General features: G+C 43.2%; 1 protein-coding gene across 1 annotated transcript in view; it reads right to left on the bottom strand.

The window, feature by feature from the left end:
* Positions 1-792: 792 nt before the first annotated feature.
* The window catches only part of RARRES1 (retinoic acid receptor responder 1), a 42,885-nt gene continuing 18,095 nt past the window's right edge, over positions 793-25,582 (bottom strand). The window contains exons 3-7 of the mRNA XM_070786274.1: positions 17,291-17,353; positions 14,792-14,975; positions 11,740-11,876; positions 1,179-1,241; positions 793-1,100 (exon numbers count right to left, since the gene is read on the bottom strand). Coding sequence (XP_070642375.1) covers positions 951-1,100; positions 1,179-1,241; positions 11,740-11,876; positions 14,792-14,975; positions 17,291-17,353 — 597 coding nt within the window. The 3' untranslated portion in view covers positions 793-950. The remainder of the gene's footprint in view (positions 1,101-1,178; positions 1,242-11,739; positions 11,877-14,791; positions 14,976-17,290; positions 17,354-25,582) is intronic.

Genomic DNA, 25,582 nt, shown 5'->3' with positions numbered 1-25,582 from the left:
TTACCTGGTTGGATTAAAGGTTACATTTGTGAGTCTAATCTCACTACTTAAAAATGCCTTTACAAGGATGAGAGGACTTAGAAAGTTGAGACAAGAAAGATGAAACCCCTTTCTTAACATGACACTGAAAGTTTAGAAATCACAGGACACTGAATGTGCTCGCAATGCTCTTGGCACTTTTTTTTTTTTGGTAAATATTTAGGAAACCAGTTAGAGGAGCTTACTACTTTATCTATCACTAGATTGTTTGAAATCTTAAAGTATTTTCTCTGCATTTGAAATCTTAAAGTATCTTCTCTGCATTATCATGTATGTTGGGGATCTGATATTTTCTTTAAATGACTGTTTCCAATGCTTTGGAAAACTTATCATTCTTAAATCCAGTGGATGTTGAGAAGATGAATGCAAAGGGTTGGGGTTTTAAATGGAGCAGTACATAAACTGTACCTGCTAAAAAACAATAGTATAATTCCTCTTTTCTTTTGTAAGAGTCCATGTCTTTACATACTAGATAGAAGCAATTTAACAATACACATTAGTTGCCTGCAATATGTTAAAACTACTGAGAAATGCAGATTTAGAGATGCGACCATCAGTTTTGTTATAAATACTTATTAGTCCAGCTGTGGTATATACTAATTAACTAGATTTTATACTTCGGGGCTGAAACCCTGAGGAACCTGTGGGGTCACTGAGCAGAGTTCAGTATGCACCTATTCCCAGAGTTGAGTATGCACCTATTCCCAGAGTTAAAAACTAAACCATACCCATCAAGAAATAAAAATCCCAATATATTTTAATGTTTGAATATTTATTTGTAATCACAGGCTTTCCTAAATTATTAGCTTGCCTTATACTTGGCTGTTTTACTAGAATAATGATTTAGGCTATTTAATGCAGAGTACAGTCATTTTGTTTAGAATGTGGTATAGACAGGTTTTTCTTGCTTTTCAGAAATTACTAAGCTCCGTCAGTGCCACAGCCGATCCTTCTTCAGTTCCAGAGGCCTCTTCTGGTGTCTGTCGCTCTTGGCAGTGGTACTTCACTTTCAGTGGTTTGCTGGGGTACCAGACCAAGTGAATACGGCAGGGGATAATTTCCTGGGGAACAAGAGTTCTAAAGATTATGATCTGCCAAAACTTCTGGTTTAAGCGATTCTATGTACCATTATGTTTTACCTGTGTTGAGAATTCATGGAGTAGAACAGTATAATCAAAATCAATTGCATCATCATTTGTTTTCTGGAAGAAGAAAAAAAGATTTAGTGCAACAGATAGGATAGGTTTATATTAGCTCAGAATTTGGAAGGCTCGTCTTACATAACTTCTTCAATGGGTGCCTTGAATCACCTGCCACCTCTTTGAGTCTAGCCTCATCTCCTTTGGTGCTATCCTACATCAAGATGTAGAAGTCATGGATTCTTACTGTTTTGCCACCAAGTCAGGAAAATCTAGTAAGATCTTTCTATCACTTTTTCTCTCTAATACTTACAGGTTTTCATGGAGACTAAGGTCTATGAGGATAGGGAGAATCTGTTGATACTCATATATGCACCTCAAGCTGATATGTAGACCTGCTATGCCAGGCAGTTAAGACAAGGGCAGGGCAACCAGGATTTCTCGAAGGCCACTGTGGCCAAGTACTGTGCTAGGCATTTATTTCATACATTTTCTCATGGAATTCTCCCATCCTGCAAGAATATGTATTATGGTAGTGGTAGTCACTCAGTAGTGTCCGACTCTTTGCAACCCCATGGACTGTAGCCCACCAGGCTCCTCTGTCCATGGGGTTTTCCAGGTAAGAGTCCTGGAGTGGGTTGCCATTCCTTTCTCCAGAGGATCTTCCCAACCCAGGGATCAAACCTGGGTCTCCTGCTTTGCAAGCAGATTCTTTACCATCTGAGCAACCAGGTAAGCCCTAGTTTTATAGGGAAGGTAACGTGAGGTTACAGCTAGTAGGTGATAAATGGGGATTCAAACCCAGATAAATCTATGGACTCCATCACCCACATCCTTCATGTTTTACCACACTGCTTCTAAAATCAGCACATTTTCCAGGTAAGCAGGCAGTCTCCCACATCTCTTTTAGTCATTTGATTTTTATAAATGTTATGAGTGACTAAATCAATTTCCTGTATTTTGACAGTAACTGCTTGGGCTACAAAAGAGCTTATCCCTTTAGTTAAAAAAAAAAAAAGGGAAGAAATATTTAAACTAATTTGGATTGTGATTTTAATCCACCAGGCTTTCGTTGAGACTATTTAAGAATATGAAAAAGCAAAAACAAAAAGGGCTTGATACTACATTCTGTCTTCCCTTTGCTTAAACTGTTGAAGATTTTTTACAAGCCATGAAATTTCCATCAGGTGGAGAAAGGGAGGGAGGGATAAGGTAAAAAAAGTGGGCCTGGATCAATCACAAATTGACTGCTTTTCTGTGATGCTTTTCATCATTGGGTAGGTTTGCCTTCTGCCTCGCAGCGTACCCATGAATGGTAAAAGCACATATCCAAAAGACAGACTGCACAGTCAGAGAATTCCTAAGAGAACATGTAGAGTCTCTTTTCTACAAAGGAACAGCTTCTGGAGGCCCCAGTTGTCAGTTGGGCATTGCTGGCTTTGGGGTTGGAGTTAGCCTGTTTGACTCATTTGGTGGCGATCTTGACCTTGGGCTCTATTGACACAGCTGGCTGCTGTGCTGCGTAATTCTTGTCTCAGACTTCTGTGCTGCCTGCACGATTTCTCGAGATCTGTTTACCATATATTTCTACAGCTAAAAAAATTGGTCTGGGGGGTTCAGGATGAAGATTTTTTACAAGCCATGAAATTTCCATCAGGTCGAGAAAGGGAGGGAGGGATAAGGGAAAAAGAGTGGGCCTGGATCAATCACAGAACACATGTACACCCATGGCTGATTCATGTCAGTGTATGGCAAAAACCACTACAATACCGTAAAGTAATTAGCCTCCAATTTAAATAAATTAATTAAAAAAAAAAACTGGTCTTATATGTATGTTTTCAGGGCAGTGCCTCTTTGTTTTTGAAAATAGCATTTCTGAAGGAAAGTGGCAATCTCCAGATTTATGGCAAAACGGGAAAAGGCCTGAAATAAACGATGGCATTCCAATTAATCCAGTTAATAATCCAAACAAAAATTTGGGTTATTGTAATGCTTGGACACTCTCTACATTTAATTAAATAAAGTGATTGAAATTAGGCTTATTAAAGAACTGCAGCCCAGACAAGGCACATCCATGAACCTGGCAAAGTATCCAGGGTGCACTGCCCATACCTAGGGCTCTGTCTGCCAGGAAGCCATCATTTTTAATATTATTCAGAAATAATCCCTTAGTTTTGTTGAAATCACATATGTCAAAACCTTAGTCCAAACTGATGACCTACTGTCACATTTTCTGATAATTCAGCACCGTAATCTTCCTAGAGACAGACTGAAGTGTTTGGTTTCCTTACTCATGACCCACCCTACCCGCTACTGCCCTGCTCACCTCTAAAAAAGGAATGATCCCTGGCAGAACCAGGGTGGTTTTAGTAGAGAATAGGTAGGCTTAGGTTGAAGGCAATGGCACCCCACTCCAGCACTCTTGCCTGGAAAATCCCATGGACGGAGGAGCCTGGAAGGCTTCAGTCCATGGGGTCGCCAAGAGTTGGACACGACTGAGCGACTTCCCTTTCACTTTTCACTTTCATGCATTGGAGAAGGAAATGGCAACCCACTCCAGTGTTCTTGCCTGGAGAATCCCAGGGACGGGGGAGCCTGGTGGGCTGCCGTCTATGGGGTCGCACAGAGTCGGACACGACTGAAGCGACTTAGCAGCAGGCTTAGGTTATTAGTATATGCTATGAAAACTTTTTTAATTGAGTGTAGTTCACTTACAGTGTTGCTAGTTTCTGTGTATAGCCAGGTGACTCAGTTATACATGGATATACATCTTCTTCTTCCTATGTTGCAGTAGGTCCTTGTTGGTTATTTTATATATAGTTTGTATCTGCTAATTTACCCCTCTCCTACCCCTTTCCCCTTTGGTAACCATAAGTTTGTTTTCTATGTGAGTCTTTCTGTTTCATAAATAAGTTCATTTGTATCATATTTTAGATTCGTCATATAAGTGATATTGTATGGTATTTGACTGACTTCACTTAGTATGATCATCTCTGGGTCCATCCATGAAGCTGCCAATGGCACAATTTCATTTCTTTTTTATGACTAATACTGTGTATCTATACTACATCCTCTTTATCTATTCATCTGTTGATGGACATTTTAGGTTGCTTCCATGTCTTGGCTATATTGTAAATAATGCTGCTGTGAGCATGAGTATCTTTTTGGATGATGGTTTTCTCAGGATATATGTCCAGGGGTGGAACTGCTGGATCATATGGTAATTCTATTTTTAGTCTTCTATTCCTTAGTTTTCTAAGGAACCTCCATACTGTTTTCCATAGTGGCTGAATCAACTTACATTCCCACCAACAGTTTTAGGAGGTTTCCTTTTCTCTAAATCTCCAGAATTTCTATTTGTAGACATTTGAAATGTGATGGCCATTCTGAGAAGTGTGTGGTGGTACCTCACTGTAGTTTTAATTTGCATTTCTGTAATAAACTAGCAAGATCAGTCCTGGGTGTTCATTGGAAGGACTGATGCTGAAGCTGAAACTCCAGTACTTTGGCCACTTCATGCGAAGAGTTGACTCATTGGAAAAGACCCTGATGCTGGGAGGGATTGGGGTCAGGAGGAAGAGGGGACAACAGAGGATGAGATGGCTGGATGGCATCACCAACTCGATGGACATGAATTTGAGTGAACTCTGGGAGTTGGTGATGGACAGGGAGGCCTGGCGTGCTGCGATTCATGGGGTCGCAAAGAGTGGGACACGACTGAGCGACTGAACTGATTGAGCGTCTCTTCATGTGCCTGTTGGCCATCTCCATGTCCTCCTTGGAGAAATGTCTATTTACCTCTTTTGCTTATTTTTTGGGGGTCTGTTTTTTTTTTTTTTATATTGAGTTATATGAACTGTTTGTACATTTTAGAAATGAAGCCCTTGTCAGTTGCATTATTTGCAAATATTTTCTCCCATTCCATAGGTTGTCATTTTGTTTATGGTTTCCTTTGCTATGCAAAGCTTTTAAGTTTGATTAGGTCCCAATTGTTTATTTTTGCTTTTATTTCTGTTGCCTTGGGAGACTGACTGAAGAAATTTTTGCTACAACTTTTATCAGAGGATGTTTTGCCTGCATTCTTTTCAAGGAATTTTATGGTGTCATGTTTTACATTTAGGTCAATAGTGGTTTTCTTAGAGGAATAAAAAAGGTAAGTAAGATGGTTTCTGTAATATACTGTTGTTGGCCAATGGGGGCCTCTAGTTAGGGTGAAGACCTGTACTGACTGACTGACTGCTACTGGTTAGGTAGTTTGAGGTGCCGACAATAGCTAGTACTAATATCATTTGGAACAATGCTAGAAAAGTAACAGCCTTTAATGTGAATTGAGAAAAGTAAAGCTAAGGATGTCAGTAGGTCTGTATCTTTTTTTTTCTCCCTGGTCAACAGATATTTCCGCTGCCCTTGGTTTGGTCCTCATGGTCTGAGAATGACGTCTGTTCTTCAGTTGTAAGGCAGTAACTGCCAGGAAGATGGGTCTTATATTTGTAGTTCGGCTTTCTTAGCCCACTTTCTCTCAGGCTGTGTTTGCTTGAGGCTGTGAATTTCTAAAGCTGCACTTCCTTACACAATTGGATTAAAAGGTGAGTTCATCCCTGAGTGTACAGAAGTAATTCCCACCCAGAAAGCTTTCAGTAAAACTATAACCCTTGTAGTTTCCTGAGCTACCTTGGGCCACGGGGCCCCTCCAGTCACTCCTTGCTTCTCTGTCTTGGCTTTGTCAGCCCTGCCTTCCTGGCTGTAGTCTCCTAGGGACAGTCCCGAGACTTTCTGATCTTGGTGACTTTTTTAAAAAAAAATGTTGCTTGTTTTGCTTCTTGCTGGTTTTGTTTTTGTTTTTTTTGTTTTTTTTTTTCTGAAAGATCACAAAAATCTTTAGTGGCTACCAAATAGAATTTGAAAATCTATGAGGGTTAGTGCATACTTTTCTTTAAGAGAACTCTAATCTTGGAAGCTAAGCTAACAAGTGTCTGGCCCAGTTAGTACTTGGATGGGAGACTGCCTGGAAAATAAGATAGCTCTGATCTGAAATGTGGACTTCCCAGGTGACTCAGTGGTAAAGAATACACCTGCCAATGCAAGAGACATGAGTTCAATCCCTGGGTTAGGAAGATTCCCCTAGAGAAATTAATGGCAACTCACTCCAGTATTCTTCCCTGGAGAATTCCATGGACAGAGGCACCTGGCAGGGTACAGTCCATGGAGTCACAAAAGAGTCAGACATAACTCAATAAAGCAACAACAATCTGAAACGCTATCAACCTTAAACCAAATTTCCAAGTTGCTTCAGTATTGAAGCTAACATAAATCTAAATAAGTTTGTTAATCTTCATTTCATAGTCCTAAGAGAAGTGATTTGCCTCAGGTGACCCAGCGAGCAGTTGCACATTCAATTATTATTTATCTAAAATACCACAGAGTAAAAATCTAAAACTACTCAGTGACCATTCTCCCCCTGTGTTTGATCTCCCTAACCCTACAGTTATATTTGTCCCCACTTTCCCACTTTGTAGGCTGGTTAAAGGATATTGATGGACAGATGATAGACATCAAGACTGGCTAGAATGAGCCAGAAATGGAGCTGCTGTTTTTGAACCACAGCAAAAACTGGTGGTGACTTTGGTGATGTGAGATACACAAATGCAAAAAATGGAAAACACTGCCATTAAAAGACACTAATTTTTCTGTTTTGTCTCTGTTACTCTCTTCCTATTGAGTTTTCCTCTGACACTCATTAAAATTATTTATATTACTTTGACACCATTTTCTACACTAAACAAAAAATTTCCCCTAACTTCTCAGTTAAAGTCTTGTGTTGAGGATATGACTGTCTTGATAAATGAGAGAAAGTGACCTAACGAAAGATTTAGTGCTGTATCCAGACCCCTAATGTAACAACTCTCAGTTAAATGGTCATCTCTATTAAAAAGTGCTCTATAGGGGAAAGAAATGTGTTCATTTCAATAAGTAAAGAAAATACATTTCAAACAGTTGTCCACTTTACAAGTGACCTTTGAAAGGCACACCAAGCTCTTACTGGCATTAATAATGCTGACTGGATGCTGGGCAAATCCTTGTCCTCAGAAGATACTCACTGAGCAATCCACAGCAAATCCACTGCTTCACCCACCCGAGAAGAAAATGATTTTTAGAAATCTGTACTTAAAGTTGGCTCAGTTGCCTCTTGCAGAATAGTTGATATTGTTTACTCTGGAAATGCCCCTCCGCTTCCTGCACATCATAATTGGCTGAGAAAACCCCACCTCAGCCTTCTCCATGTCCACACCCAGTAATCGTTCAGTTGTATCCAACTCTGCGAACCCAAGGACTGTAGCCCACCAGGCTCCTCTGTCTATGGGATTCTCCAGTCAAGAATACTGGAGTGGTTGCCATTTCCTCCTCAGGGATCAAACCCAGATCTCTTGCATCACAGGCAGATTCTTTACCATCTGAGCCACCAGAGAACACCCAACCAGCTGAGGAAGACTGGCCCTACTTTCAGTTCATGACCACAGACCTAGGGCCTGCAGAGCTGTGTGATGCTCAAATCCACAACTCCCCCTCAACCCCCACAAACACACACACACACCCCATCACCTCCTGTCTCATCCTTGCTCTCAGCTGGTGACTTTCCCTCATTTTTCACTGAGAAGAGACAGAATAGAACTTCCACAAGCTGCCACATGACATCAGCCCTCCCAGTAGCATCTGTGCCACACCTGTCTGCATTTCTCCAGGTGAACCCTGTGCCCTTGACCAAGGTCTTCTCCTGGATTGACCTTATCCTCTCTATATCTCTCCAAAGATACTAACTCCATCAAGTCTTCCTTCTCTTCCCTACAGTTCTCCTTCACCCCTCTCTACTGGATTTTTCTCATCAACATACAAATATGTTGCTAAACCTCCCCACCTGAAAATACAACAGAAAACCCATGTGACCCACCCTCCAGTACCAGTCTCTTTTTTAAAAAATTCCCCTTTATAGCTAAATTCCTTGAGACAAGGAGTGTCCATTTCCATTCCCATTCTTTCCTTACCCTGCTCCAGTCAAGATTTCACCCACACTGTGCCAGTGAGACAACTCTTGATAAGCTTGCCAACTGCCTATATCAAATGGCCAATTCTTGGTCCTCATCTTCCTTGACTTCCCAGGAAAATTTGAAACAATCAGCCCTCATCCTTGAAAGACTTTATTTCCTATTGTCTCCAACTTCTAAAGTTAGAAGTGTTCCAGGACTCAGTCCTTACATGACCTTTGTCTACATCCATTTTCTGATCTCATCCACTCTTGTGGCTTTAAAAGCCTTCTGTGTTGTGTTTGGCCTTGAAGTATAAAATGAAGCAGGGCAAAGGCTAACAGTGTTGCCAAGAGAACACACTGGTCATAGGAAACACCCTCTTCCAACAACACAAGAAGACTCTACACATGGACATCACCAGATGGTCAATACCGAAATCAGACTGATTATATTCTTTGCAGCCAAAGATGAAGAAGCTCTATACAGTCAGCAAAAACAAAACCGGGAGCTGACTGTGGCTCAGATCATAAACTTCTTATTGTAAAATTCAGACTTCAATTGAAGAAAGTAGGGAAAACTACTAGGCCATTCAGATATGACCTACATCAAATCCTTATGATTATACAGTACAAGTGGCAAATAGATTCAAGGGATTAGACCTGCTAGACAGAGTGCATGAAGAACTATGGATGGAGGTTCATAACACTGTACAGGAGGCAGTGATCAAAACCATCCCCAAGAAAAAGAAATGCAAAAAGGCAAAAGGGTTGCCTGAGGAGGCCTTACAAATAGCTGAGAAAAGAAGAGAAGCAAAAGACAAATGAGAAAAGGAAAGATACATCCATCTGAATGCAGAGTTCCAAAGAATAGCAAGGAGAGATAAGAAAGGCATCCTAAGTGAACAATGCAAAGAAATAAGAGGAAAACAATAGGAGACTAGAGATCTCTTCAAGAAAATTCGAGATACCAAGGGAATAGTTCATGCAAAGATGGGCACAATAAAGGAATGAAATGGTATGGACCTAACAGAAGCAGATATTAAGAAGAGGTGGCAAGAATACACAGAACTATACAAAAAAAAAGATCTTCACGACCCAGATAATCACGATGGTGTGATCACTCACCTAGAGCCTGACATCCTGGAATGTGAAGTCAAGTGGGCCTTAGGAAGCATCACTACAAACAAAGCTAGTGGAGGTGATGGAATTCCAGTTGAGCTATTTCAGATCCTAAAAGATGATGGTGTTAAAATGTTGCCCTCAGTATGCCAGCAAATTTGGAAAACTCAGCAGTGGCCACAGGACTGGAAAAGGTCAGTTTTCATTCCAATACCAAAGAAGGACAATGCCAAAGAATGTTCAAACTACCTCACAATTGCCCTCACTTCACAGGCTAGCAAAGTAATGCTCAAAATTCTCCAAGCCAGGCTTCAACAGTACATGAACCGAGAACTTCCAGATGTTCAAGCTGGATTTAGAAAAGGCAGAGGACCAAGAAATCAAATCGCCAACATTCATTGCATCATAGAAAAAGCAAGAGGATTTCAGAAAAACATCTACTACTGCTTCACTGACTACGCTGAAGTTTTTATGTGGATCACAACAACAAACTGGAAAATTCTTAACAAGATGGAAATACCAGACCACCTTACCTGCCTCCTGAGAAATCTGTATGCAGGCCAAGAAGCAACAGTTAGAACCAGACATGGAACAATGGACTGGTTCCAAATTGGGAAAGGAGTACGTCAAGGCTGTATCTTGTCACCCTGCTTATGTAACTTATATGCAGAGTACATCGAAATGTTGGGATGAATGAAGCACAAGCTGGAATCAAGATTGCTGAGAGCAATATCAACAACCTCAGATACACAGATGATACCACTCTTATGGAGGAAAGTGAAGAGGAACTAAAGAGCCTCTTGATGAAGGTGAAAAAGGAAAGTGGAAAAATTGACTTAAAACTCAACATTCAAAAAATGAAAATCATGGCATTTGGTCCCATCACTTCATGGCAAATAGAGAAACAATGGAAACAGTGACAGACTTTATTTTCTAAGGCTCCAAAATCACTGCAGATGGTGACTGCAGCCATGAAATTAAAAGACACTGGCTCCTGGGAAGAAAAGCTATGACAAACCTAGACAGCATATTAAAAAGCAGAGACATTACTTTGCCAACAAAGTTCCATCTAGTCAAAGTCTAGGCAAAGTCTGCTGGTAACTTGCACCAGGGTTATAAATTTGGGTACAAGTTTGGGTAGAAATTAGCTTGATTTGGGGCATTCCAAATTCCAAATAGAGAATTTGGACAGTCCTCTGAACGTAAGAGTCTGAAGTTCAGGAGAGAGGTCTGGGTTGGTGTCAACAGCAATGTTGCTGTTTCATCGCTCAGTTGTGTCTGATTCTGTGACCCCATGGACTGCAGCACGCCAGGCTTCCCTGTCCTTCACCATCTGAAGATGAGAACATGAGTTTGAGCAAGCTCAAACAAGACTCATGCTTGAGCAAGACTCAGGCTGAGTCTTTTCTTTCGGTGTGCTCCAGTCCATGGGGTCGCAGAATCAGACACAACTGAGCGACTAAACAGCCACGTTGCTGTTGACACCAACCCAGACCTCTCCCCTGAACTTCAGACTCTTACGTTCAGAGGACTATCCAAATTCTCTGTTTGGAATTTAGAATGCCCCAAATCAAGCTAATTTCTACCCAAGTCTGTTCCTCTGTAAATGAAAAGTAGCCTTCCCGTTATTCACGCCAAATCTAAGAATCATCCTCAACTTTTCTCACTGTCGTACATTCCACATTCAGCCCATAAGCAAATACTGTTAGTCCGTCTTCAAAATCCAAACGCTTCTCACCACCTCCACAGCTGCCGCCCTGGTGCAAGTTACCAGCAGACTTTGCCTAGGTCACTGCAATACTCTCTTGTTCTGCCGGCTTCCACCCTTGTCTGTCTAGTCTGTTCTCAACACAGCAGCCAAAATGATCCAATCTGAAAGTCAGATTGTCACTCTTCTGCTAAAAAGTCCTATAGTAAGTAAATGACAAGGTCCTTCTGATGGCCTCCCAGGCCTTGTGTGGACTCATCCAGCCCATCAGCCACACTGCTGCCTCGGGTCCCTCTGCCTGAAACCCCGTCTCATCTGGAGGCATGGCTCGCTCTCACTTCTCTTGGACCTCTGCTCAAATTAGAGGGGCCTTACTTTAGACCAAAGTATAATTCTCTCAATGCCCCACATTCCCTTCTCCCTACTTTATTTTTCTCCATAGCCCTTATCACCATTTGATACATTTTCTTATTTATCAGTTCACTATCTTCTCTCACTAGAATTAGTCCCAATACAGATAGCTACATTTGAGTCTTTTGTTCATTGCTATATCCTCAGTCCCCCAAACAGTACCTGACATTCACAGATTTATTGAGTGAATGAAATGCAGTTAAAACTCTTGCCACAAATCTAGAAATTCATATTAATTTTTTCTAAGAACATTGCACTGGTTGTACCCCTTGGGTTACAAGTTAATTTTTTGTTTTTCTTACCCACTGCTTGACACTGCTAATCTGTGACATGTAGTAGTGTAGAAATGGTGTTGACTTCTGCCACATCACATAAGAGCTGCCCAGAAAAGCTAGGTCCCAGATGGGTCTCAGAGATGGAGCAATATATCCATGACTGTCTGAAGGAACAAAAAAAGTGCATTCATGTTAAGACATTTATAGGACAAAAGTTTAGAAGTTTCAGTAGTCAAACAGGACTCGTATCTGTGTCTACAGTGTATAGAGGTTTACATGCTTCAGCTTGCCTGGTAAGTAAAGCTACTATAAAACAGTTTAAGGGCTACTTGCTGTATTACATAAATGCACACTAAGAGCTGTAATGATTAATCTAAAAATCCTCAATCTCTTAATTAGATGGGAATATCTATCATTATATTCTCCACATCACTTTCTACTTTGGTTCTACAGTGAGTGTGCTGGTCTTTACCAATCTAGCGAATGTCTTTGTCCTTCTCTGATCCTAGGCGTTAAAGCCAATCACTGGCAGCATCTGTCACTTTTTTTGACCAAATGAAAAAAATCAAGTGGGTTTTTCCTGTGGTATTGTTTTTGGAACTGTAATCTTTTAAATTCAGCATTTATTTTTTAAAAATTACTTAATATCAGATACTGGGATAGGTAGGGAAAACAATGACTAATTATCTTTTGTGACTTTTAGGAACTCTAATTTTAGCAAGCTGTTCATGGACCATCCTTTATGTAGTTTGAAAGAGAGATTCCTGGTCTGTATTAAAGCCCAATAATAATTTAATATGTGAGGAATACTAACAGCTCACTTAGGAAATGAATCCTTCTTGGTAAAATAATCTTTTGCATAAATTCTGCTCTGTGTTGGTAGAACTTGATTGATTTACAACAGTATCAGCTCAGAAGGCATTCACTGATTGCTTGGGTGCTGTGGGCAATAGAGAGAGAGACCCTACCTCCTCTTGTTGACAGTGTAGAAAGGCAGCTGACACCTTTCTTAAGAGAGGGAAGATTAGAGAGGAGAGGAGGGCACAGGGAATGGGGAGATTTCTTTGGGCTGAAGAAGTTGGGGAAAATGTCACAGAGATGAGATTTGAGCTAAGCCTTGAATTCTTGTGTGTGTGTGTGTGCGCACACACGCATGTGAGACAGAGTGACAGACTTCCTTCCTCTTACAGTGCCACTCTGGGTTTAAATCTCGAGATAAAACAAATTAACCACAGAAGAAAAATCAGTTATACAAAATACTGCGAATAGTGAGAGCAACCGAATTTGTGTCCAGCGTGAATTCATTAGCATCGATGCAGAGTCACTTTGGACTTTAGCTGGTTATTCCCCAGTCTTTTATATGTAACATATTGGGCTCAGCTATAGGAAGTTTATGACCTTATCAGAAAAGGTGAAAGTTTTACTTATAATGAAAACTAGATAATTACTTTTTAGGGGAAAAACAGTGCAGAGCAAGGATATCATAAAATGGATTAGATCTTCTCACTCACCAATTGTAAAGAAAACTGCTCAACAGTCAAAAACCCTGGGTTAATTAAATAATGGGATCTGCTGAGAGTTGAATTGCCTACTTCAACATGGATTTTGATTCACTTTATCCAAAACCAAACCTTTTCAGTTGTAAGTAGATAATTTTATATTTACAGGCTATAAATAGCACCATTAAATGTCTCTGCTGAATTTAAAGTGACAAGAGAACTTGTAGATTTCATTGATGAAAACATGCACTCTATTAAATTATTTGAATCTTCATAGCAACACGTGGAGAAGGCAATGGCAACCCACTCCAGTACTCTCGCCTGGGACTACAGACCCTAGGGACTGTAGCCCGCCAGGCTCCTCTGTCCATGGGATTCTCCAGGCAAGAAGCCTGGAGTGGGTTGCCATTTCCTTCTCCAGGGGATCTTCCTGACCCAAGGGTCGAACCTGCGTCTCTTATGTCTCCTGCATTGGCAGGTGGGTTCTTTACCACTAGCGCCACTTGGGAAGCCCCCTTTTCTTCCCATTTGCACTTAGCCAAGCAGGGGATCAATCCCTAAAAAACTAGATTGTAAGCATTAGTCAGTGGCCCCCTTATTGCAGGCAGTTAAATATAAGCAAATTCTACTACAGTATGAGATTCTGATTCTTTGGAACAGGATTTAATCCAAGTTGTCAGAGACCTATAATGAGAACGATCCAAGCTCTGCATTTGAGAAGCGCAAAGAGCAGGATCCTACCTCCAGGTCTGTCAGAACACTCGGCCCCTGTAATGGAGGGACACATACGCAGTAATGAATGGGGACCGCAGGGCCTCCACGCTGAAACGGGTCTCTCACAGCCTCTGGGCAAATGAGCAGGCTGAGAGAGTGACACAGGGAGCACTGTGGTGGTCAGATGTCAAGTCTAATGCCTAAGTGCAGGTGCAGAGATGACTTTGCGGTTTTGGAAATTGGATTTGCCGGTAAGTGCTGAGTCTCTGAGTGCCAGAGCAAATGTGCTCTGCTTCACTTCAGCTGAGTCACTGGAGAGGCAAGGTTCATTTCTCAGAAGAGACGGCACCACTGCCCATTAGCTCTGGATAAAATGAGATCAGCTTGACTCCACTACAGCCTCCCAACAAGGCCCCGAGACAGTCGGCTCGCCCAGCCCTGGTGCAGAACGCGATGCTGGGCATAGCCAAGGCCCTTGATGGGGTCTCATCAATTTAAGTTCCCAAAGCCACCACCAGAAACCTCCAGAAACGTCTCCTTGGCTCCTGGACTCAACCCTGAAAACTGCACTTCTGTGTGTGGGTCCTGTTACAAAGACCTCCACCTCTTTTGGAGTCGAGCTCTTGCCCTGCCCGCGTCTGGGGTGGAAGTGGGCAGGCACAGATAGTTCCTGATGGAGTCACTATCTTGTACTAGAGGAGAAGAACCGGAAAAGGATACTTCTGAATTTTGTTTAAATAATGAGGTAAACCACCTTCTGTCATTAAAGTGCCATTTGGGAAATAAATTTTCAGATAATCATTCCTCTTGCGATTTAGTAATGACACTCATTCCTGAATATAGAAATTCCAGAGATGGGTATATACCAGGAATGCTGACTGCATTCAAGGGGCTTTTAAGTTGCTTCATGAGCTTGTAGAGCTGGTAATCCTCTTCCTGTCTCCTCTCCTTCTTAACGAGCTGAGTACATGTCACATTAACGGCTGGTCTGGGTTTCTCATTCCTGAAAAATACTTGAGCAGAACATTTTCCCAGACGTTTCTCACCTTCCTGAAATAAAGATTTTGGAATTAAAAAGGATGGTTCCTCATCACTTCGCACCCACCCCAACATACAAACACAAGACTGGGGAGCTCCCCGTACATGGCAGGTATGCCCTGGCCTGCATATGTAATGGTCTGCTTTGTAGAGTGTGGTTTTGGGGCTCACACTGAACACAACAATCTTCGCCTTTGCTGTCTTTTAAATTCCTGCTTTCTGATGGTGCCCTTAGGAAAGAAGGCTGGGCCTTTTCCAAAGAAATACTCACTGACAGCTGTGAGTGCTGCTCAACTCAAAACTCTAGGACAGGTACTTTGCTCTCTGGGACCAATGTAATGCTCAGTTGGAGCTCAAGCTTGCAAACTTTGACCAAGAGGAAGCTGATCTCCATGAACACAAGTGACAATACCATCATGCTGCCGGATGAATTTGGTCCTCCTACTCCAATTTTACAGATTAAGACTCACGTTTAAAGAGGAACCTCCTCCATGTGTCACAGCTAGTAGGTAAGTGGTCAGCCAGGACCTGAGCTGTATCTGATGCTGGGGCCCTAGCTCTGTGAGAGCCCCGAGATCTAATCTGGAAGAAGTAGAAGCACAAACCACCCCAGTGGTGCTGCTCCAACTACCCACGTGACTGAGGGCTGTCAGCTTATACTCACATTGAAACCTGGACACACTGAGTGTTCTGGGATCTCCCCCAGAGACACGTGGAGCTGGGTAGCTGGATGCTTTAAGTAGACGTCAAGTGCACGACTCATTTCTGGGACAGTTCTTTACTCTTTTAGGTCACTGATTCCTTAATCTAACAATAAAAGCCAAGGAACTGCTTCCCAGAAAAATGTATGTTCATTCAAACCATCCACTGGGCCTTTGATTTGAGGAAGTTCATGGCCCGAGTTAACTCCTGTAACAACTTGGTCAGTTGACCAAGTTCTTTTCCCTTTTACAGTCATTTGAACTGGGCAGAGTCCCAGTTAAAACAACCAGAAAAAAAAAAAAGCCCACAAACAAATTGTAATCAAGATTAGATTTACCTAATAAGCTCCCCCTCCTAGAACTAAAGCCAAAAACTCCACAAAAACTGCAATAGGCTTTCCTAATCATCAGTGCCATGCAGCGAAATGGTGAAGGGAGCATTCCAGAAGAGGCTTATCAAGGGCAAAAGACAGGGCTGGCACGTGGGCTCTTGATGTCAAAGCTATTTCCAAGGCAGCAGAAACGAAATGGGTGTTGTCCTCTTTTATTTTTCTCCCCCTCCACCCAGTTGGCCCCACAGAATCAAAGCAGTTGCCTGAAGATGAAAGAACTCTCCTCAGCCCCTCATCAGCTCCCCATGCCCTTCAGAGAAGCACAGCAGGTCAAAATAATCTAGTAGTCATTTTCCCTTTCGCTTTAACTGAACACCTCCACTGGCAACACAGAAACCAAAAGCACCCTCCTTATGCTTTAAGAAAATGTTAATTCTTAGGTTAATAAGCAAAGTTGGCGTACTGTTGTCTGGTCAGCTCTGAATACTGGGAAGCTTTCTTCCAGAAGCCTCCACTGGAGGGGCCCTGCCTTCTCTGAAGCGCTGCCTCCCTGAGACACCTTGGTGCTGCCTGCCCACCCTTGCTGCCCTGACTCAGAGCCACATAGAGGGATTTGGCTGCTCCCTCCACCCAGGTTCTGGTTGATGCCTCCCAGCTCGGCCCAGCCCTGGGAAGTTCATCCAGCTCTGATTTCTGTCTGAATCTCCTGTTTACTCTCTTCTTGACAGCAGAGGAAAGGAAACTTGGAGAATCATGGCCTGCTGGGTCACAACTGGAGAGGCTGAAGGTGCCTGCGGCGTGACAGGCTGCTCTGGGTTACAGAATACCTCTGTTCAGGGCAGCTCCCGGAGATGGTCTCCTGCTACGCCAGTCCACTAACGAGAAATGTCACCAGCTGACAGGAAAAGAGCAGGCTGACATTTAGAAGTGAGTCACTCCAGGGATTCTGAGATGTGAGGGAGGGGCAGCAGATGCTAGGGTGCGAAACACTTGCCTAGCGACAAAGATGGCTGTGTGGACTGTTAAAAGCAACCCTGTTTAAGGTTATGAAGTTGTCCTGCCAAGCTCTAGTCTTTGATTCTTGAGAACAAATAGAAAATGAAGCAGGACGGGAAAACACACACACACAGGTAAATCTCCAGGCCTCTATATACAGGTTTGATCAAAAAGTCTGTTCATCTATTATGGAAAACTCCAAATGAACTTCTTGGCCAATCCAATATTAAGATTCTCAGTTAAAAAAAAAATCCATAAAAGTTGCTAATGGGACACTTCACGAACCATGGCAGCTTACCTCTGCGCTGTAGAATTCTGTGGTAAACACCAGGTCAAATTTATATTCCTTCTTCTGATTAACCTGAAACACAGAAATGGAATTTTAGCCAAGTGCAAGTTCTGTTAATGGAAATCAAACCTGAATATTCATTGGAAGGACTGATTATGAAGTTGAAGCTTCAATATTTGGCCACCTGATGCAAAAAGTCAACTGATTGATAAAGTCCCTGATGCTGGGAAAGATTGAAGGCAGGAGGAGAAGGAGACAACAGAGGACGAGATGGTTGGATGGCATCACCAACTCAATGGACACGAGTTTGAGCAAGCTCCGGGAGAGGTGAAGGACAGGGAAGCCTGGCGTGCTGCAGTCCATGGAATCACGAACAGTCAGACAAGACTCAGCAACGGAACAACAACAACCGCTTACTCCTTGGGATAACATGACGTGCAAGTGGAAGCTGTAGCGCTTATACCTGAATAAAATCGATTTTTTTTTTTAACCAGGAGAAAAGATCTCAAATTTTAGTCTGGTTATGCCACTCTGCTTGCTGATTTGACAGCTGCTTACAAACAGGAAGGTTGAGAGGGGGAAACTGGTCCTGACACTAGAAGTTGGCTTTGTGGGAGCAGCTAGATGAGAAACAGATGTGAGCACACAGGGTTGAGGAGAGGGTTCCTTCCTTCCCCAACCATCGGTGCCCCTCCATGCCCTGTGCTGGGCACCGGGCCTCAGCAGCTCCCCCTCCTGCCACTTACAGTTGAAAACAGGATCCGGCGACAAAGATGCACCCAGTAATAAATGATGGGTTTTCAGATGGTGGTAAGTGAAGAGACAGTGGTAGTTAAGGAAGGCGTCTGGGGGAGGAGCCCTCAGCTGAGGTCAAAGGGACAGTGCGGAAGCAGCACCCAGACGCAGGGTGCGCAGAGTGGATCTACATGAGAGGCCTGAGGTGGGAGAGCTCTGTGATGGGCTGAGCCTGGGGCAGGGTGAGTTACCACGGCAATCATGGTCTCCACTTTGGAGCTTTCACGAGTAGGCATGCTTCTAAACTTTGGAAATGCATATTTAGCCTTTTTAAACCTTTGAACTGATTCCAATGCAGAGCTTTAGAGAATACATATCCATATCACTGAAGCCCATTAGACTGTTCAGAAGAACTTTGTTATTGGCCATCATTTTTTTTTAAAGAGCACAATGATCATTCAGTAAAAGGAATGTTTTCTAGAGAAGAAAAGGAGCTTCTGCCACCCGGAGCTTAAGTTATTCCACACAGTGTTAAGTTATTCAGGAAACAGCCATTTCCCTTTCGTGGGAGGTGGGGGTGAGGCGGAAACACAGCCGCACGGGATCTTAGTTCCCCAACCAGGGATCGAACTCAGGTCCCCCTGCAGTGGAAGCACAGTCTTAACCACTGGACAATCAGGGAATTCCCTCCGTTTCCTGTGAACTTCAGCCCAGGAACACAAATACCAAGCATGGTTATTTTAAGTAGACGAGATATCATCCATTTCTATCACAGGGTTTAAAAAAAATAAATTCTGGGAAACTGGAGAATGGAGAGTGAGGATTCTATGGCAATTGTTTATATAAGGAATATTTAAATGTGTGGATGTATAGATATTGCTGGGGGTCAAGGGGCACCCAGAGCCCATGCATGAGAGCTGTTTGCTTAGGGCTCATTTTCAATCTCGAAACAAGTTCTGGTGGAAGCTGAAACACTGATTTCATTAGATATTCATACAAATTACAAAATTCACACACACGTGTCTGTCTTCTCAGCCATTCACTGTTGGCCACCTGGTATGCCAGGCACCAGGGAGATACAAGGAAATTAAACATCCTGTCCAGCCTGACTGGAAACTTGCGCCCTGTGTGGAAAGGGTACATCAACAGCCACGCAGTGCAGCTCTCCTATGCGGCCAGAGCGGCATGTATGCTGGGCGCTTGCTCTAGGGAGGCTTTCTAGAGCATAGGGGAGCCAGGCAAAGACGTGGGAAGGGAGGGCAGGGGCTGGCGTTTCAGGGAAGGCTGCAAAGCTAGGGAAAAGGCTGTCTGGGGATGTTGGCGCAAGGTCACGAAAGCATTTTTTGTAAAGAGGACTTGGAACTTGATCCCAAAGTCTGTGGGAACCCCAGTAAAGTAAACATATTGCAGCGCTCTGGCTGTTGTGCAGAGTAAAGCGCGACAGAGTTTAGATGGTGCCTTGGTCAGGGTAAAAGTCCAGTGCTCACTATTTGTATTGTTATTAAAACCTGTTCAAACCCACAGCTAACATCATACTCAATAGCGAAAAGCTAAAAGCATTTCCTCTAAGATCAGGAACAAGACAAAGCTGTCCACTCTCCCCACATTTATTCAACATAGTTTTGGAAGTCCTAGCCACAGCAATCTGAGAAGAAAAAAATTAGAGGAATCCAAATTGGAAAAGAAGTAAAATTGTCACTGTTTGTGGATGACATGATACTATACACAGAAAATCCTAAAGACGCCACCAGAAAATGACTAGAGCTCATCAGTGAATTTGGTAAAGTTGCAGGATACATGGAAATTCTCTGACGGTCCAGTGGTAAGGATTTGTGCCTTCACTGCAGAGGGCCCAGGTTCAATCCCTGGTTGGGGAACTAAGATCCTACAAGTCACATACGGTGGCACACCATCCCTCCCCGCAAAGCTGCAGTATACAATACACAGAAATCTTGCATTTCTACACACTAACAATGAAAGATCAAAAAAAATAAGGAAACTATCCTAATCACAACTGCATCAATGCAATCCCTATCAATTACCAATGGCATTTTTCATAGAACAAAAATTTTTGTAATTTGTAGGGAAACACAAATGACCTTGAATAGCAAAGCAATCCTGAGAAAGAAAAATGGAGCTGGAGGAATCAGGCTCCCTGATCTGAAACTACACTACAGGTACCTTCCCTGGTGGTCCAGTGGTTAGGAATCCACCTTCCAGGGCAGGGGACAAGCGTTCGATTGCTGGTCGGGAAACTGGGATCCCACATGCTGTGGAGCAACTAAGCCTATGCACTGCAGCTACTGAGCCCACATGCCACAGCTCGAAAAGCCCACACAGAATTAAAAGAATTAATCTTCAAAATGCACAAGCAGCTCATATAGCTCAATATCAAAAAAACAAACAGCTCAACCAAAAACTGGGCAGAAGATCTAAATAGACATTTCTCCAAAGAAGACATACAGATGGCCAAAAAGCACATGAAAAGATGCTCAATGTTGTTAATTATTAGAGACACGCAAATGAGTGTTCACCTCACATTGGTCGGAATGGCCATCATCAAAAAGTCTACAAACAATAAATGCTGGAGAGGGTATGGAGAAAAGGAAACCCACCTGTAAATGTTGGTGGGAATATAAACTGGTGCAGCCACTATGGAGAACAGTATAGGAATTCCTATAAAAACCAAAAACAGAACTACCATATGCCCCAGCAATCCCACTCCTGGGCATATACCCAGAGAAAACCCTAATCTGAAAAATACCTGCACCCCAGTGTTCACTGCAGCACTGTTTACGAAGCGACCTCAATGTCCATCAACAGAGGAATGGAGAAGACGTGGCACATACACACAGTGGACTACTACTCAGCCATGAACAGAAGGAAATACTATCATTCACTGCAATGGGGATGGACCTAGAGATTGCCATACTGAGTGAAGTAAGTCAGGGAAAAACAAATATCATACGATATTGCTTGTATGTGGAATCTAAAAAATGATCAAAATGAACCTATTTACAAAACAGAAATAGAGTCACAGATGTAGACAACAAGCTTATGGTCACCAAAGGGCACATGAGGAGAGAGGGATAATCTGGGAGACTGAGACTGACGTATTCATACTACTATATATAACTAATAAGAACCTACTGTGCAGCACATGGAATTCTTCCCAATACTCTATAATCACCTACAGGAGAAAGGAAGTTTAAAAAGAGTGGATATATGCATATGTATAACTGATTTCCTGTGCTATATGGCAGAAGCTAACACAACATTGTAAATCAACTATACTCCAATAAAAATTAACTGAAAAAAATCACATCAGGGAGAGCTAGAACTGTGCTGGGAAGTAGGGTCTGGCCCAAGGATGAGACTATGGAAGGCTGAGATCCAGACTCCATTTAGCTTGTGCTGCACTCAATATGCCAGCAAATTTGGAAAACTCAGCATTGGCCACAGGACCGGGAAAGGTCAGTTTTCATTCCAATCCCAAAGAATGTTTAAACTACCCCACAACTGCACTCATTTCACATGCTAGCAAGGTAATGCTCAAAATCCTTCAAGCTAGTCTTCAACAGTATGTGAACTGAGAACATCCAGATGTACAAGCTGGGTTTAGACAAGGCAGAGGAACCAGAGATCAAATTGCCAACATCTGTTGGATCATAGAAAAGGCAAGGGAATTCCAGAAAAACATCTACTTCTGCTTTATTGACTACGGTAAAGCCTTTGACTGTGTGGATCACGACAAACTGCGGAAAATTCTTAACAGAGATGGGAATACCCGACCACCTTACCTGCTTCCTGAGAAAGCTGCATGCAGGTCAAGAAGTAACAGTTAGAACCGGATATGGAATAACAGACTGCTTCAAACATCAGCCTAGTGTGCTACGGTTCATGGGGTGACACAGTCAGCCATGACCAAGCGACTGAAAAACAACAGCTTGTTTTTACTTTGGTTTTCTCCTGTCTGGAGCTTGCAGAGAACGAGCAAGGCTGTATATTGTCACCCTGCTTATTTAACTTATATGCAGAGTACATCATGCGAAATGCTGGGCTGAATGGAGCACAAGCTGGAATCAAGATTGCCGGAGAAATATCAATAACCTGAGATACGCAGATGACACCATGCTTATGGCAGAAAGCAAAGAGGATCTAAAGAGCTTCTTGATGAAAGTGAAAGAGGAGAGTGAAAAAGATGGCTTAAAACTCAACATTCAAAAAACTAAGATTATGGCAGCCAGTCCCATCACTTCGTGACAAATAGGTAGGGGAAAAAAATGGAAACAGTGACAAGATTTTATTTTCTTGGACTCCAAAATCACTGCAGATGGTGACTGCAGCCATGAAACTAAGACACTGGCTCCTTGGAAGAAAAGCTATGACAAACCTAGACACTGTATTAAAAAGTGGAGACATTACTTTGCCAACAAAGGCCTATAGTCAAAGCTTTGGTTTTCCAGAAGTCATGGATGGAAAAGTTGGACCATAAAGAAGGCTGAGAGGCAAAGAATTGATGTTTTCAAACTGTGGTGTCGGAGAAGACTCTTGAGAGTCCCTTGGACTGCAAGGAGATCCAACCAGTCCATCCCAAAGGAAATCAGTCCTGAATATTCACTGGAAGGACTGATGCTGAATCTGATGCTACAATACTTTGGCCACCTGATGCAAAGAGCTGACTCACTGGAAAAGACCCTGATGCTGGGAAAGATCGAGGGCAGGAAGAAAAGGGGACTACAGAGGATGAGATGGTTGGATGGCATCATCAACTCAATGGACAATAGTTTGAGCAAACTCTGGGAGATAGTGAAGGACAGGGAAGCCTGCAGTGCTGCAGTTCATGGGGTCACGAAGAGTCAGACACAATTGAGCAACTGAAAAACAACAATTTCTTTTTACTTTGGTTTTCTCCTGCCTGGAGCTCACAGAGAACCGTTAGAGTATAAATGGGACCTGCATGAAGGTAGCTGAACAAGGTGCCCCATACATCTGTCTCCAAGTCTCCTCAACACCTGACCCGAGTTAGAAGAACACATAGGACACTCCCCTAAGCCACGCGGACACCAACAGCTGAGACTCACAGAGGCAGCAGTTCCGTGTGCTGGCAGGTCTAAGGCTTGACCTGCTTGCTGCGCCAGCCCTGTAGACCTCCCACCTGCTCCACGCATGGCCTAGGAGTCTGCCCTTCACCTCCACTCAGGGGTCTGGGGTCAGCCCCCTTCACAGGAGTCAGGATGCCCCTCAGGCTGCTATCTGGGGGTCAGCACCACAGGTGCTAAGAAGAGGAGAGGTCAGCAGAGTTGGTGGTACCACCTTCATGCTCCAGGACATGGAAGAAGGCCAGGAAGCAGCTGGATGTCATAAAAGGAGATTCAGTGGAGGTGGTGGTTGAAGCCGTGGCATTTCCTGTCATACCCCCGGGAAGGTAATACTGAGAATAATCTTAAGGACCACCCACCTTTCCATAACTAATAAACTGGACACACTTGTTTGCTATCCACAGAAATTCACAAAAGCCTGCTATAACCTTGATATAATTGTGCATATTTCAAATAGAGTACTTAAGATATTATTTAACTCTGTAATTTTTTTTTTGAAAACACATGGAGGCTAAATGAGGAGCGGTTACAGAGTCCAAGCTCGCTCTGCTCACCATAAGATGAGTCAGTGAATCCTAGACGAGGTGTTGGGATCAGGAAGGGATTTTATTCAGGAGCCGGCTGACTGAGAAGATGGCAGGCTAGCATCTCAAAATAACCATCTTTTGGGGCCTGGCTGGCAGGTTCTTTTATGGATCAGAGATGGGGGGCGGGGGGAGATGAGGAAACAAAGTAAAAAGCTATTCAATCCTTGTAAATGTGCCCTGGAATGGCAAGCCTCAGGCAGGGCCATGTTTTTGCCTCACTTCCTTCACAGGTGGGCGGCTCAAGTTACTTCCCTGAGGCAGACCACCATATATGCTTATAACAATAAAAGCTGCAAAATAAAGGTTAAAGTCGCAAGAGCAGATCCAGAGTAAAATCAAAATTAACCCTTCCCAGTTACAGCATCAGTACCTACTCTTTGCGGGGAAAGAAACACCTGGAGTAACCAAGGCTGTGAGCTGAGTCAGGATGGAGCTGTCCTTTTGAAGAGTAATTTTCCTTCCCGATTTGCTAATCAGGCACTCTTAAGAACATCAGCAAGAACATCTACATTTTGTCCCAAACAGGATTTTTATATTTGTGGTTGTACTTTATCATTTATCAAGACTCAGTCCCTTTATCTCCCCTAAAGCCCTCTCCCGGCTCCCTTCCTCTGAGTCACCAGTTCCTCTGAGGCCACGTGGCTGGTTCTCCAGAGATAATAAGGTGGCAGCCTTGGAAGACCAGTCAGGGCCATCTGGGATAAGTGTCTCACGCTCCTCAGGCCACTTTAGGGCTGTGTATTCCCTTGGCTGTCTCTGATTAAACTATCCTGTGATGAAGAGGTCTCTGTAGTTCAACATGCACCCCAGGAGTTCCTAACGTGAAACAGGGCTGGGAGCAGGAGGACAGGGAAGAGACTGTCACAGCTGCCCTCAGGGCAGTCAGGGCACAGGAGAAGGACTTCAAATAGTTCACGGTACAGCTGATTATGTGGTCATGGATGACTTAGGAGCTATGAAAGGATAACTGGAGAAGTGATCTAGTCTGGGGGCCAGAAAAGTGACATTTAAGCTGAACTCTGAAGTTAGGAAGGAATTAACTTTGGGGATGTCAGAATCATGGTATGTATGGACATGTTCATTCGTGTCTGACTCTTTGAGACCCCACGCGTTGTAGCTCACCAGGCTCCTCTGTCCATGAGATTTCCCAGGCAAGAATACTGGATAGCCATTCCGTTCTCCAGGGGACCTTCCTGACCCAGGGATCAAACCTGCCACGTTGTAAAGCAGATTCTTTACCATCTGTGCCATCTGGGAAGCAGGATGACTGTGAGTGGCTGGCAAACATTCCACAGGGAAGGATGTGGGATGAACCAAGGTGGGGATGGCAGAAATGCAGGGAAGTGTATGGTGGACAGATGTGGATGTGAACTCGCAGGCCAACATGGTCAGCCAAATACATTATTCAAGGTCAGAAATAATCACTAGAATTCACAGTTTGTGTTAGGACAACGTTATTAAATCTACCATCATTTAAAGGATGCTTATATTTATAGAACAATAACATATACCCTCTAGGGCCTGTGCTGGGTGTGGCTCTAAGCGTATCACATGTCTTACCTGGGTTAACAGAGCTCTGAAGGCCTGAACACAAGTGAGTAATTATGAGACGCAGCTAAAGAAGCAGGGAGGGACCACTGCGCAACTGTGACATTGGCAATGAATGAGAAAGTGCATAAGGCCAACCTGTTGGCCAGGGCTGGGGGTTCATGGCTGGTGGGAGGTAGCCCGGTGCAGCCCGGCTGGGGGGCAGTCTGAATGACTCAGTCAAATCAAGATTATACATGCTTTTATGATCCAATAACTACTTCCAGGTGTGTATCCCAGAGAAACGGTGATACTGTAACAGGGGACTTATGGGAGGATGTTCCTTGAGG

This window comes from Bos indicus, chromosome 1 (genome assembly GCF_029378745.1).
Source record: "Bos indicus isolate NIAB-ARS_2022 breed Sahiwal x Tharparkar chromosome 1, NIAB-ARS_B.indTharparkar_mat_pri_1.0, whole genome shotgun sequence".
NCBI lineage: Eukaryota > Metazoa > Chordata > Mammalia > Artiodactyla > Bovidae > Bos > Bos indicus.
The sequence above is the reverse complement of the archived record's forward strand: the minus strand, read 5'-3'. Positions and strand labels throughout refer to the sequence as shown.